The 15,488-nt window shown below is 49.1% G+C and overlaps 1 protein-coding gene across 1 annotated transcript; it reads left to right on the forward strand.

The window, feature by feature from the left end:
- The first annotated feature begins 2,312 nt into the window (after nt 1-2,312).
- LOC144677810 (uncharacterized) lies at nt 2,313-9,204 on the forward strand. The gene is made up of 3 exons (XM_078537820.1): nt 2,313-2,512; nt 3,235-3,471; nt 8,916-9,204. Exons 1-3 carry the CDS (start codon nt 2,458-2,460, stop codon nt 8,960-8,962), a joined length of 339 nt encoding a protein of 112 aa, XP_078393946.1. The 5' UTR covers nt 2,313-2,457; the 3' UTR covers nt 8,963-9,204.
- The last annotated feature ends 6,284 nt before the right edge of the window (nt 9,205-15,488 follow it).

A 15,488-nucleotide genomic window follows, 5' to 3' on the forward strand; every position in this document is an offset into this window, starting at 1 on the left:
CAACTACTAAGGGGCACAACGGACATGATCATGCGGCAACTGCAAGAGAAATGCAGCGAACAGCACCAACCCTTCTACATGGCCTTCTTTGACCTCACAAAAGCCTTTGACCATCAACCGTGAAGGATTATGAAGCATCCTCCTCCATTCCGGTTGCCCCCAAAAGTTTGTCACCATCCTCCGTCTGCTCCACAATGACATGCAAGCCATGATCCTGACCAATGGATTCACCATAGACCCAATCCACGTTTGGACCAGGGTCAAGCAAGGCTGTGTCATGGCACTGATGTTCTTCTCGATCTTCCTTGCCCAAATGCTCCATTTCACTCTCAGCACGCTCCCTGCTGGAGTGGAGCTAAACTACTGAACAAGCAGAAATCTGTTCAACCCCCACTGCCTGCAGGCCAGACCCAAGGTCATCCCATCCTCTGTCATTGAACTACAGTATGCAGGCGTTGCTTGCGTCTGCGCACACTCGGAGGCCGAGATCCAAGCCATCGTCAACGCCTTCACCGAGGCAGATGAGAGCATGGGCCTTGCACTAAACATCCATAGGACAAAGGTCCTCTACCAACCTGCCCCCTGCACACTGCCGCCCCCACCACCACCCCCCACCCGGTTATCAAAATCCACAGCGAGGCCTTGGACAACGTGGACCACTTTCCATACCTTGGGAGCCTGGTGTCAACAAGGGCAGACATCGACGACGAGGTTCAACACTGCCTTCAGTCTGCCAGTGCAGCCTTCAGCTGCCTGAGGAAGAGAGTACTTGAAGACCAGGACCTCAAACCAGGCACCAAGCTCATGGTCTACAGAGCAGTAGTGATACCCACCCTCCTGTACGGCTCAGAGACATGGACAATGTACAGCAGGCACCTCAAAACTCTGGAGAAAAACCACCAGCGCTGCCTCCGCAAGATCCTGCAAATCCATTGGCAGGATAGGCACACCAACGTCATTGTTCCCACTCAGGCCAACATCCCCAGCATCGCAGCATTGACCACGCTCGATCAGCTCCACTGGGGGGGGCCACATCGTCCACATGCTTGGCACGAGACTCCCGAAACAAGCGCTCTACTCAGAGCTTCGACACGGCGAGTGAGCCCCATGAGGGCAGAGAAAACACTGCAAAACCCTCAAAGCCTCCTTAAAAAAGTGCAACATCCCCACCGACATCTGGGAATCCCCGGCCCAAGACCACCCGGTGGAGGGAAGGCATCCGGGAAGGAGCTGAACACCTCGAGTCTCATCGCCAAGGACTGGCTGAAGCCGAGCATCGACAGCGAAAGAAGCACGTGGCAACCCGGGCACCCCACCCACCCATTCCCCTATCACCGTCTGTCACACCTGTGACAGAGACTGTAGGTAGTGTAATGGACTCTTCAGACACCTGAGAACTCATTTTTAGTGTGGAAGCAAGTCATCCTCGACCCCGTGGGACTGCCTAAGAAGAGGAATAATTAGTTGTGAGTGTTTGTGTGTGTGTGAGAGAGCATGGGTGTGAATGTGAGTTGAGTGTGTGCTTGTGTGAATGTGAGTGAGTGTGAGTGATTGTGAGAGTGATTGATTGTGTGAGTGTAAGTGATTGTGTGAGTGAGTAATTGTGAGTGTTTGTGAGTGTGTGATTGTGAGAGTGTGAGTGTGCGTGTGAGTTGAGTATGTGCTTATGTGAATGTGAGTGAGTGTGTGATTGTGTGTGTGTGTGTGTGAGTTGAGTGTGTGCTTGTGTGAATGTGAGTGAGTGTGAGTGATTGTGAGAGTGTGAGTGTGTGTGAGTGTGACTGATTGTGTTAGTATGTGTGTGTGTGTGTGTGTGAGAGTTGAGTATGTGCTTGTGTGAATGTGAGTGAGTGTGAGTGATTGTGAGAGTGTGGGTGTGTGTGAGTGTGAGTGATTGTGCGTATACACTTGTGTTACCCTCTGCGTGTGCCTGCCAGATGGAGGTAGGTGGACACTCAGTGTGTAGGTTCTGGGCTTCCCCAGTCTCCACTGAAATTCCCCTTCAGCCTGAGTATTCGATTTCTGTCACAGTCTGAAATGAGCCAGCCAACTCCAATCAGTAAACCACAGCTACAGTTTGAGTTGTCAGACTACATTCTATAATAGCTTCTAAAATAACCATGTAAAACAAGCCAGAAGCACAAATCTCCTATCAGCAATACTGACTGATGTGCAAGTTTCTAAAAGCTACAGTTAAGAGAAGTAAGATGGGACTTTTCCTCATTCCTGACCTCGGCTAACAAGTTGGTGAACATTCCTCTGGTTTAGTTGCAACCACAGCCCTGATCGCTGCTCTCTGGCTGTGTCTCTGAGAGAGGGTGGAATGAGCAACTCTGTCTTCTCCAATCAGCCCAGTCTACCTCACTCAAACAAACTGCAGCAAACGCTGGTGTTTCACTGCGATGGGAGCTGAAGGAGGATTCTCTCATCTGTGTGGCATTTAACAGTGATTGAGATATGAACAGCTTCAGTGCTGAGGATTGTCTGGGCAGCGCACACATGGAGGAAGCAGGTAGGGAAATGAAGCAGAGCATAAATCATCGCTCTCATCACACTGGAAGCTAGGAGAGTGATCACTCGCACTGATCAGAGATCAGGATTGCACCTTTCAATCTTTAGAAACCGCTGGTTAATCCTCAGCTGCAGTTATTGTATTGAATGGTGAACATCAGACTTCAGGATGGACAGGGCACAGAGGGAATTTACCAGGATGGTTCCAGGGATGGGGAGCTTAACGCGGGTAAAGGGGAGACGCTGGGGCTGTTCTCCTTGGAGACGAGGAAATGAAGAGGAGATTTGATAGAGGTGTTTAAAATCATGAAGGGTTTTGATAGAGTAAATAAGGAGAAACTGTTTCCTTTGGCAGGAGAGGAACCAGGGTGAAGATAATTGGGGAACGAACCCGAGCTGCGATGACTTTTGTTCACAAGCGAGTTGTTGTGTTCTGAATTCGCTGCCTGAATGGACATCGGAAGCAGATTCAATAACTTTCAGAAAGGAATTCGATAAATACTTGGAAAGGTAGAAATGTGCAGGGCTATGGGGGAAAGAGCAACTGGGGAGTGGAACAAATTGGAGATTCCATTCAGGGTCTGCACAGGCACCATGGGCCCATGTCTCTTCCTGTGAGGTAAGACTCTCCGATCATTGTATTGGACAATGTAGGGGTAATTATAGTTGCTGGGATCTTAGTCCGGTCACATGAAGAGTTTAATATTCTCCCTGTGTTGACAGGAATAATTAGCCAGCAGCAGAAAGTGGAAAATTCAGAGCAGGTGAGTGTGTGCCCCGAAATCAGCACAGTGCGATCCCACGACACTGCGAGCAGCTCTCGCTACATGGTCTTCACTTACTTCAAAGGAGACATTAGCAGCAAGGTGGACGAACACTTCAGCCGAGCCTTAAAACGACCCAGCGATCCCATAGACATCTCCTCCAAAAGAAAAAGTGAGAACATTGAAGCGAAGACAGGTAAGAGATGGATCCTATGGGGATGGGGGCTGTTACTTCATGTCAGGAGTGACGGGTTGGAAATTGAAAGCTGCCTCTGGAGAAAGATTCAGATGGGGCCATCATTTAGAAACTTCCAACCATGTCAGCTCCAAACCTCAGTGACTGTAACACAGGCAGCAGCTGCACTGACAAACACTGCAGGTTTCAATCACAGGGGCAGAGAATGCCCCCAGCCAATGACTCACAGACACATAGCCTGCTGCAGAACAGTAAGGGAATGGTTCGAATACATTTGGACAGAACTTGGGTCAGTGAGAGCGCTTAGAGTGAGAATATTGCAGGTTCAAGTCAACAAAAACTGTTGGAGGGTCAGTACTGAGGGAGTGCTGCACTGTCGGAGGGTCAGTACTGAGGGAGTGCTGCACTGTCAGAGGGTTAGTACTGAGGGAGTGCTGCACTGTCGGAGGGTCAGTACTGAGGGAGCGTTGCGCTGTCAGAGGGTCAGTACTGAGGTAGTGCTGCAGTGTCGGAGGGTCAGTGCTGAGGGAGTGCTGCACTGTCAGAGGGTCATTACTGAGGGAGTGCTGCACTGTTGGAGGGTCAGTACTGAGGGAGTGCTGCACTGTTGGAGGGTCAGTACTGAGGGAGTGCTGCACTGTTGGAGGGTCAGTACTGAGGGAGTGCTGCACTGTTAGAGGGTCAGTACTGAGGGAGTGCTGCACTGTTGGAGACCAATCACAGTGGGCAGAATTTTATGAGTCGGCGAGCGGGGGCGAGGCCCACTCACCGATGTGTAAAATGACGCCCGGTGAGATTGGGCGGAACCCCCGACATCACCGTGTTCCATTTAAATTCTCAGGAAGGCTGGGGCGCAGTTAAATCAGCTCCGGGCCCACCGACCTGTCAATGGCCAATTGAGGCTATTGACAGAGTCAGTTATGTAAGTAAAGGACCTGCCTGTCCAGCCCTAAGGCTGTCGGGTCGGCCAGGAGCCCCGGCACAAACTACAAAACACATGAAACCTCATCCACCGGCTGGATAGTGAGGTTACATGTCGGCTTTAAAAATTATAACAGTGATTTTGTGAAAATTACAGGCATGTCCCAGCTCATGTGACATTGTCACATAAGGGGACATGTTAGGGACATTTTATTTTTCTATATTTGTCTTTTTTACATTTACAGCCCATCTCCCTGAGGCTGCACTTAGCTGCAGGGAGATCTGTGCACTCCTTCGTGCACAGGTGTGACAGAGCGCACGCTCGATTTTGGGAATCCCCCCCTCCGGTCTGGAGGGGTGTGGGCTGCACAGGGGGCGAATGGCGCTTCCGGCCGGACACCACGCTGGGCGGGCATTCATTGGCCCACCCATGTAAAATGGTGCCGCGCCTCCGATCAGGGGTGCATCTGCTCTTCAGCGTTGCCCCGACGGGGTGAAAATTGGGCCCAGTGAGTGTATAAGAGACCCAGCTGTGAGGTGAGGAAAACCCCCAGTGGTGGAGAGGTTTGGGAACTAAAGGTCAAAAGTCACCTGTTCCTCCAACCTAATCATCACATGTCATATACCAGATTAATCAAATACTGGATCCCAAAATGCTATGTTCTGGGAGATATCTCTAATTGGTATGTAAATAAATCATTGCTTGTACTGTCTCCCTCGGGAGCCGGTTACAGGCTGGGAATTCCTGGCCCTGTCACAATCGGATCCACCGTGGGATATTCAGTGTCCCAGACATTGAGTGTTGACGAGAGCGATGGTCCCAGCAGTGAGCAGGGGGGCAGAATCCTGCCCTGTGTAGATTGTCCACTCGCTCACTGAGGTCTCTCCCACAGAGTGTGGTTTTAAATTTGCTAACAGTCCCTCGGGTGAACATTCATCATGGGCCCTGCGGAGAACTCTCCAACTCTTCTTCTGAATAGTGCCACGGGGTCTTTTATGCCCACCTAAGAGGGCAGCCAGGGTATCAGTTTAACACTTCACCAGAGGGACAGCACTTACTGCAGTGCGGCTCCCATCCAATACCAGACAGGAGCGTCAGCCGGGATTATGTGTTCAAGGCTTTAGAGGAGGGATTTAACCCCGAGGCCACTCTGACTCTGAGGCATGAGAGCTACCTACTGACCCACAAGAAGACAGAAACTGCGAGGATAATTCATCACTGAAGTGGTCTGTTTGACGCTCACTGTGGGCACAACACACTCATTAAGTTGAAAATGTGCAACTTAATGGTTTCATGATGAATAATTTTCATTGTTTAATGAATGCTAATATTCGAGATTATTGGGTAAGGAGCAGTGACTAATTAGTGTGGTCAATGTACAGAAACACTTCATCTTTCGAGTTTAATTAAAGCAGTTGCTGATTCAGGCAATGCTTTGTGGGTGCGAATCGCAGACTTCTCACACAGCGAGTGGCTCAGCTCTGGAATGTGCTGCCTGAGAGTGAGGTGGGGGCAGCGTCAATCCAGACATTCGATAGGGAATTAGGTTGTTATCTGAAAAGGAAACATTTGCAGAACTGTGGGGAAAAGGGCAGGGGAATGGCACGGGGTGAATTGCTCAGCCCAAGAGCCGGTGCAGACATGATGGGCCGAATGGTCTTCTTCTGTGTTGTAACAATTCTGTGAATCAGGGGCCAATTGGCATGTGATAGGAATTGGCTCTTGTTAGTTTTGCCGCTGAACGTTAAACCATTAACACCCACGAGTGAAAAGCATATAAGCTGATGTCCGTGGTTAGAAGAAAGAGCAGCTGTGACCATGATGGCGTCTTTTACTGAGTCAGTGCCTGAGATATATTTGTCAATCCCAAAGCTGTACCACTGCCTTGCCTCACCCCCAACCCCCAACCCCCACCCCCCACCCGATCCCACCCAACCCCCAACACTGCTTCCTTCACCAATAGTCAGTTAGCTGTCTCTGTTCTGATGTTTTATTCTGATCTCGTATGTTGTTCATGAGAATCAGGCGCCTGTATCATGATCTTGGAGTTCAATACTTCTCCTTTTGTGCTTTGGTTGTTGTTTTGTTACTTTGAGGTAGGTCAATGGAACCAGTGGAGGGATTTAGGGACCGGACTCTGCATTTGAGTTTTGAAATCTGGAGTGATGGACAGAGATGGTTCTTTTAATCTTTTACATTCCTGAGTTTACCTGGTGCCTGATGGTGAGGGATTATTTATGCCAAATATGGTGTTGTCATAGTAACATAGGAACAGGAAGAGGCCATTCAGCCCTCGTGCCTACTCCAGTATTCTATCATATCATGGCTAATTTGCACCTCAATTCCATTGACCAGTTTTTACTCAATAAACCTTGTTCTGACTGAATTGGGAGGAGTGCACTGTCTGTCTCTTGTTCCACTACTCCCCGGGTCACTACATACATTTAAATTATTCCTCCAGCCAGTTACATCTGTGCTTTACCCATGAATCTCAGAATCACCACTCGATGCCCAGGTTTCTGCAACAAACAACAACATTAATAGTTTATTATAAAACCAGATTTGTCAAGTAGAGGGTAAAGCTTATTAACAGACCGTATGAAATATGAACATTTAATAATTACTCTTTCTAAATACCCTAACTCACTCTCACACACTCACTCACTCACTCACTCACACTCACACTCACTCACTCACATACACTCACACACTCACTCACACACTCACTCACACACACACACACTCACTCACTCACACACACTCACACTCACACTCCACTCACTCACACACACTCACTCACACACAATCACTCTCTCTCACACACTCACACACACTCACTCACTCACACACTCACTCACTCACACACTCACTCACACACTCACTCACACACTCACTCACCCACAAAAATAAAACAAAATAGAGGAATTCTGCCAGAAGGTTAAAAGTCAATGTTCAAGGGAAGAGGGTAAATGATGGAGTCCTTGAAATGGTGTCTGGGTTAGATGGTTGGTCTCTCAGCACAGGTCTGTGAAACAATCGATGTCTCTTGCACTGCTACTCAGACAGACTGCGAGGAAAACTTGCAGACAGTCCATTTCGGAATGTAGAGCAGCTTCGGAGCAACTTCCATTCCCTCTCTGCTTTGGACTGGGTCTCTGGGGATTCAATAGCTGTTGTCTTCTTTACCTCAGCAGTTGATTCTTCTGGTTTCCCTTCCAAAGCCAAGCCCGCCTACCAACTTTTAAAACATAGTTTTCCAGGCATGGTTTTTTTTTCAAAGCCATAAACCGCTCTGTCACCCTCTTGTAAACAGTTCACCAGGATCAAGAGGCTCCCAACTTCTTTAAAACTGCTTAATTACCTTTTCTTGTAAAATGCTGTCTTTTCCAGGGACAGCAGCAACCAGAGTCCGTGCATTAACCCTTTAAGGTGCAATTGTCTTTTAAAAAACACAAATTCTTCCAGAATGTTCTTAGTCCTTGAAGATGAACCATTTTCTATGACCCTTAAAACCCAATAAACATCTATCCATCTCAGTCTTGAAATATTCATTTGACCCCCAGCATTCACATTATTTGTGAGATTCGGGAGAGATTTGGGAGGTTTCTATTATCCTGTGTGTGAAGAAATGCTTCCTGACATCACCTCCGAATGGCCTGGCTCCAATTTAAGTTTAATCCTCCTTGTTCTGGACTCCTCTAACTGGAGGAAATAGTTTCTTCATTGCTGAGAAGAGTGATCTCAGTTAAATATTTCTAAATTCATTTGTTCTGCAATTTTCCTCTAACAGTGAAGGTGAGGGAGGGGCCTCTGGGAAAAGCCCCTGTTTAGGGGGATTAACCTTTCCTGGTAACAAGTTGTAAACTTTTTGTGAAGTTCTAATATGGGGTCGCTTTGCACACGATCTGGTTACACACTTATCTGTGAGTGGGTGAGTCAATAACAATATATTTCATATTGGTCTCTGCATCTGCAATGAAGCACATGCTATTTATTTACATAGACAACAGAACACTGACATGACATGCACTTCTCCAACCAGACCCTACTCTAGATTAACATTAACCTGGTAGCCCACGCTACACAGCTGTAGGGGCTTACAGTCACGTGGTCAATCGGCTCAATTCTCTTAAAGGTGTATTGCACCTCAGATTACCACATCCCTCCCCCTCTACTTGAAAGTACAATTTACAATATATCAACTATTTACATAAATAAACTATTTACAAATTCAGTCTCTCAGGAGGCTTTTTCAAGCGTGTCGACCATCGTAGTTCTATGACTTCTGATGGATTACCCAAGGCCTCCCTCTCAGGAGTTATCTGTCCACTAGGCTCCCCAGTTGGAATCTGTAAGTTTGTCTCTTCGATCCCCTCAGGCTCAACAGGTTCTACAGGAACTTCCTAAGCAAGAGGAATTCCTTCTACCTGTGGTGTAGACTCTAACAGGAGTGCTTTCATCCTGAAACAAAAACAAAAAGTGCTGGAAAAACTCTAACGGGAATGTTTTCATCCTCTTTCAGGCCCAATCACATGCACCCCTGCTGCCCCTCCCATCCAAGTTCAATAATATGAAGGATAACTGTGAGGCAGGTTCTGAGAATCAGGATGTTGGACGAGGCTAAATTCAAGACGGAATAATCAGCTTCCTGTTGTGTGACAAAAAGAAATTTCTTTTTCGGGGCCTTGTTAGTAATTCCACTTTCTCTCCCTATGTGTCTTCTTTTGATGGGTTTTCTTCTTGGCAGTGCTGACTCTCATCCCGGCTTCCTCTTCAACTTCCCTATTGGCCAGACTAGGCTCAGGTATGAGCTCAACTTGAGTGAACTCGGTGGTTGAGTCTTCCAGCATTTCCTCATCTGTCAGTTCCTTTGAAAACTCAGGGGTCTCGATTTTTAAGGTTTCTTGGTTTCCACATAGCCAGTTCATCAGCTCTTCCATTCCCTTTTTATATTTGTTAGTTATTTCCTGGAGAATTAAGTATTGCTGTGCTTTCTCAGCTAGTTGATTCTTCATCTTGGCCAGGGATATGCAGAATTCTTTCTCATACCTTTTTAGTGGCATAAATTGGGATCTGAGGGAATCTTGTATTAAGCAAAAGTCCTTCAGCAAGTTTTCTTTTTCTTTTTGGAGGTTACTGACTTCAACTCGAACTCTGTTCTGAAGCATCAGCTCTACTAGTTCCTTTTGTTGAGTCTTTACATGCTCCTTTTCCCCAACAGCAACATATCCTGCTTCTGATTGAGATCTCAGTAATCTCTCAAATTGATCTCTCTTAACCAGTTTCTTCTGAGGAGACTGGGTTCTCTGCCTGCCATCACCACGAGGGGTAGATTTGCAGACTGGCTTCCATATTGTATTGGAACCTCGCATATACCTCTTACGCGTATATCGTCGCCAGTACATGTCTTTAGTCTGGCATCTGAGTTTTCCAGCTTTAGTGAGTGGCCTCCTCCATTCAGATACTTTAATGTATGATCCCCTACAACTGTCGTGTATCCACCTCTATTCGGATGGGTTTCCCGTTGACCTTTACTGTCACGTAGATTGGTTCTGTTTTACCCATTTTTAAATTGTGTACTGAGTAAATATCTGACTCTGTTTCTACTGGTTCCTCTATTATATAAATGTCATGATTTCTGCCTTTTTGTTTAAAAATGTGTCTCCGTCTATCTTTACAATATCGCACAATGTGCCCCTTACAAACCAAACACTCGATTCTTTTAAATTGTCGTGCGTTTGCAGACTCTCTGGTTCTAATTCTGCCATTATTAATGTGGGTTTTCCGTGTTAAACCATTGCTTTTTGTTGGTCTGTTAATGGCGGCTGTTTCCCTCCTTTCCGCGGGGCCCTGCACTGTCAGGCCATTTCTAACTGGTGCCTCCCTCCCAACATGAAGGACGGGGCCATTTTGTGCTCCCTTTATTTCTCCTGTGTCCCTGACTGTGTCTCCATTGCGAACGCCAACTCCAGCACCTTGCTGAAATCTAAATTCGTCTCTGACAACAGCCTTTTTTGAATGGCGTCTTCATCAATCCCACATACTAATCTGTCTCTTAACATGTCGTTAATCAACATCCCGAACTCACAGCGCTCTGTCAGTTGTTTTAAGGCTGCTACATAGAAAGTGACTGTCTCTCCAGGGGCACGACACCTTGAATTGAATTTATAACGCTGCCTTGTTACCGAGGGTTTCGGCTGAAAGTGGCTTTTCACAAGATTCACCAACTCATCAAAACTCTTGGAATCTGGGGTGTTGGTGCCGATAAACTACAAATTAGGCTGTGTGTTTTACTGCCACATGTCGATAAGAGGTTCACTCGCCTCTTCTCCTCCCCCGACATGTCATTGGCCAAAAAGAAAAACGTGAGGCGCTCAATATAATGTAACCAGTCATCAGTGGGCTGATCAAATGGTTTGATGTGACCAAATTGTGACATATTGGAGGGAGATAACTTCAACAACTATGGTGAGGGCTGTACTTACAATCGGCCTGCAGGGCCCGGCTGCTTCACTACAGTTGAGTTTTTGCGGCTTTCCTTAGTGTTGTTGACTGGTTGTGTTTTGCCTCGTTGCCAGTTGTGATGTTCTAAGATGGGGTCGCTTTGTTCGCGATCTGGTTGCACGCTTATCTGTCATTGGGTGAGTGGATGATAACATACAGCAGACGCGGAGACCAACATGAAATGAAACACACGCTATTTATTTATACAGGCAACAAAGCACTAACATGATGTGTGCTTCTCCAACCAGACTCTACATTGTAGTCTGTGCTACACAGCTATTGGGTAATACAGTCATGTGGTCAATCTGCTCACAGTCTCTTAAAGATGTATTACACCTCAGATTACCACACTTTCCCTTGTACAGGATGTATTCAGATTATCAGTGATACCCTTACTGCCTTTTGCAACACAGATATCTCAATACTGTGACAATTAATTTCTATAACCTGCAACCAACAGGATGACATCAGCAAGGCAATCAGTTACAGGAACAGAAACATGAGAAAAGGAATAGGCCACGTTTCATAATTTAACCTGATAAACCGGGAATCGCTCTGGTGAATCTGTAAAGAAAAGAAAGGCCTACATTTCTCTAACACTCCCAAAGTGCTTTAGAGTCAATGGAATGTGGCTATCGTAGGAATGTAGGAAACAGAGCTGCCAATTTGTACACAGCAAGATCCCACAAATGGCAATGAGTTAATAACCAAGCAATCTGTTTTGGGTGTTGGTTGAGGGATAAATATTGACGGGGATACTGGGGAGAAGTCCTCCTGGATTATGTACTCACATCCCTGAAGTTCAGATTGAGCCCAGGACCCCTGCCTGAGTGGGGAGATGCCAGTCAATGTAGGTCAGAGAGCACGGGGGTGGGGGGGGTGGTATGTAGGGAGTGGACGATGAGATTTAGGACATGAACAGCAGAGTTTTGGATAGTCTGACATTTATGAAGGGTGGAAGGTTAGAGTGGGTGGGGCAGTGGTGAGAATCGTTCTTTTCCAAACAAAGAGTCACCCAACCTGTTTGTTTCTGCTGCCCACACTGGGACAGAGCAGACTGGCAGCAGCTGGTTCTCCTGTAGGCTCTGTACACAAGCAGATCGTCATCTGTGTCTTACATTTAAACTCTCCCCCATGTAGGAATCTTTACTAATGTTTAAAACATAAAGTTTTTAAAATGCTATTGATAAAGGTAGCCTTGAAACAACTGCAGTCACTACAGCAAAACAAAGATAGTTTATTACTAATGGGCCAAAAACAGGCGAGAAAAGATGAACAGCCAATGAAGATGTGTTCAGTCAGCGAATGTTCAAGGTCTCAGTTCAAATCGGACATTTCAAAAGAGAATTCAGATCGATGGAGTTCATTGTAAGGTGACCCAGTTTGGATGTGAGAGAGACAAGTCGGAGAGTATTTTCTAAACTCTGGGAAGCTTGGAACTGTGGAGCAACAGAGAGATTTAGGGATCAAAGGGCAGATATCACTAAACATCAGTGAACAGATACAAAAAATAATTTCAAAGGCTAATGAGATGTTGATCACCATCATTGAGGTCACCGCTCATTCTTTGAAACTCCAGAGAATACAAACCCAGTCTCCTTGATCTCTCCTCCTAGGACAATCCTACCATCCCAGGAATCAGTCTGGTGAACCTCCATTGCACTCCATCTATGGCAAGTATATCCTCCCTTTGGTAAGGGAGACCAGGCACAATGCTCCAGATGTGGTCTCACCAAGGTCCTGGACAGCTGCAGCAAGACTTCCTCACTCCTGTAGTAACTGTGGGTATAGCCTCTCCTGCTGGCTATCAGGGGTAATGTGATGTTCCGGGAGGCTCTGGCCAATGAGCCCTAAGTGCGGGTAATTTGGAGGGTGCGGAAAGAGCCCTGATTGAGCATGTAGCCCCTGAAAAGCTCTTTGTAATAAAGTTGATCAGTTTCTTGTTGAAACCTGTCCGCTCTGGCAAGCTATGAAGGCCAACATATCACCTACCTTCCTGACAGCTTAGCTTTCACAAGGGGACATAAGTTCGAGGTGAGGGGCAGGAGGTTTAGGGGGGATGTGAGGAAAAACCTTTTTACCCAGAGAGTGGTGAGGGTCTGGAATGCACTGCCTGGGAGGGTGGTGGAGGCGGGGTTGCCTCACATCCTTTAAAAGTACCTGGATGAGCACTTGGCACGTCATAACATTCAAGGCTATGGGCCAAGTGCTGGTAAATGGGATTAGGTAGGTAGGTCAGGTGTTTCTCATGTGTCGGTGCAGACTCGATGGGCCGAAGGGCCTCTTCTGCACTGTGTGATTCTGTGATTCTTTGTGATTAACTCATGAACAAGGACATCCTGGTCCCTTTGGGCATCAACACTTCCCAACCTCTCACCATTGAAGAAATATTCTGCATTTCTCTTTTTCTAACCAGAGTAGATAACCTCACATTTTTCCACATTATATTCCATCGGCCATGTTCCTGACCATTCACTTGGCCTGTCTAAACTCCCTGGAAGTCTCCTCGCATCCTCCTCACATCCCCATTCCCACCAAGTTTCGTGTCATCAGAAAACTTGGGAATATTAGACAGGTTCCTACATCCCAATCATTGATCTAGATTGTGAACAGCTGGGGCCCGAGCACTGATCCCTGTGGTACCCCCACTAGTCACCGTCTGCCATCCGGAGAATGACCCTGTTCATTCCTCCTCTGCTTCCTGGAGATACCGAACCAAGGTGGGTAAATGGAGTTAAGATGTAGATGAAGCATGATCTGATTGAATGGTGGAACAGACTCAAGGAGGCTGAATGGCCTCCTCCTGTGTCTGTTCCTAGCCAATTTTGACTGTTTATGCTAAAAGCTAAAATAAAAGCAAAATACTGCGGATGCTGGAAATCTGAAACAAAAACAGAAAATTCTGGAAAAGCTCAGCAGGTCTGGCAGCGTCTGTGGAGAGAGAGAGAGATAACGTTTTCACTCCGTCTGACGCTTCCTCAGAGCTGTTTATGCAGAGATTGGTTATGCTTCTATTTCAAGGTCTTGGGGAGTAGAGAATAACACCCCTGCCTCTGGGCCAGATGTTCTGGGTTCAAGTCCCAGTCAAAGACTTGACCCCGACTGCACACACTCACCCCCCCCGACTGCACACACTCACCCCCCCGACTGCACACACTCACCCCCCCACCCCGACTGCACACACTCACCCCCCCCCCCGACTGCACACACTCACCCCCCCCGACTGCACACACTCACCCCCCCCCCCGACTGCACACACTCACCCCCCCCCCCGACTGCACACACTCACCCCCCCCCCCCGACTGCACACACTCACCCCCCCGACTGCACACACTCACCCCCCGACTGCACACACTCACCCCCCCCCCCCGACTGCACACACTCACCCCCCCGACTGCACACACTCACCCCCCCCCGACTGCACACACTCACCCCCCCCTGACTGCACACACTCACCCCCCCCGACTGCACACACTCACCCCCCCCCCGACTGCACACACTCACCCCCCCCCCCGACTGCACACACTCACCCCCCCACCCCGACTGCACACACTCACCCCCCCCCGACTGCACACACTCACCCCCCCCCCCGACTGCACACACTCACCCCCCCACCCCGACTGCACACACTCACCCCCCCCGACTGCACACACTCACCCCCCCCCCCGACTGCACACACTCACCCCCCCGACTGCACACACTCACCCCCCCGACTGCACACACTCACCCCCCCGACTGCACACACTCACCCCCCCGACTGCACACACTCACCCCCCCGACTGCACACACTCACCCCCCCGACTGCACACACTCACCCCCCCGACCGCACACACACCCACCCCCCCACTGACACACCACCCCCCCGACTGCACACACTCACCCCCCCCCCGACTGCACACACTCACCCCCCCGACTGCACACACTCACCCCCCCGACTGCACACACTCACCCCCCCCCCGACTGCACACACTCACCCCCCCCCGACTGCACACACTCACCCCCCCCCCCGACTGCACACACTCACCCCCCCCCCGACTGCACACACTCACCCCCCCCCGACTGCACACACTCACCCCCCCCCCCCGACTGCACACACTCACCCCCCCCGACTGCACACACTCACCCCCCCCCCGACTGCACACACTCACCCCCCCCCCCCCGACTGCACACACTCACCCCCCCCCGACTGCACACACTCACCCCCCCCCCCCCGACTGCACACACTCACCCCCCCCCCCGACTGCACACACTCACCCCCCCCGACTGCACACACTCACCCCCCCCCCCGACTGCACACACTCACCCCCCCCCCCGACTGCACACACTCACCCCCCCCCCCCGACTGCACACACTCACCCCCCCCGACTGCACACACTCACCCCCCCGACTGCACACACTCACCCCCCCGACTGCACACACTCACCCCCCCCGACTGCACACACTCACCCCCCCCACGTTGCACACACTCACCCCCCCGACTGCACCCACTCACCCCCCCGACTGCACACACTCACCCCCCCCTGACTGCACGGCACTCACCCCCCGACTGCACACACTCACCCCCCCCCGACTGCACACACCCACCCCCCCC

The sequence above is a fragment of the Cetorhinus maximus genome, unplaced genomic scaffold (genome assembly GCF_964194155.1).
Source record: "Cetorhinus maximus unplaced genomic scaffold, sCetMax3.hap1.1 HAP1_SCAFFOLD_3086, whole genome shotgun sequence".
Taxonomy (NCBI): Eukaryota; Metazoa; Chordata; class Chondrichthyes; order Lamniformes; family Cetorhinidae; genus Cetorhinus; species Cetorhinus maximus.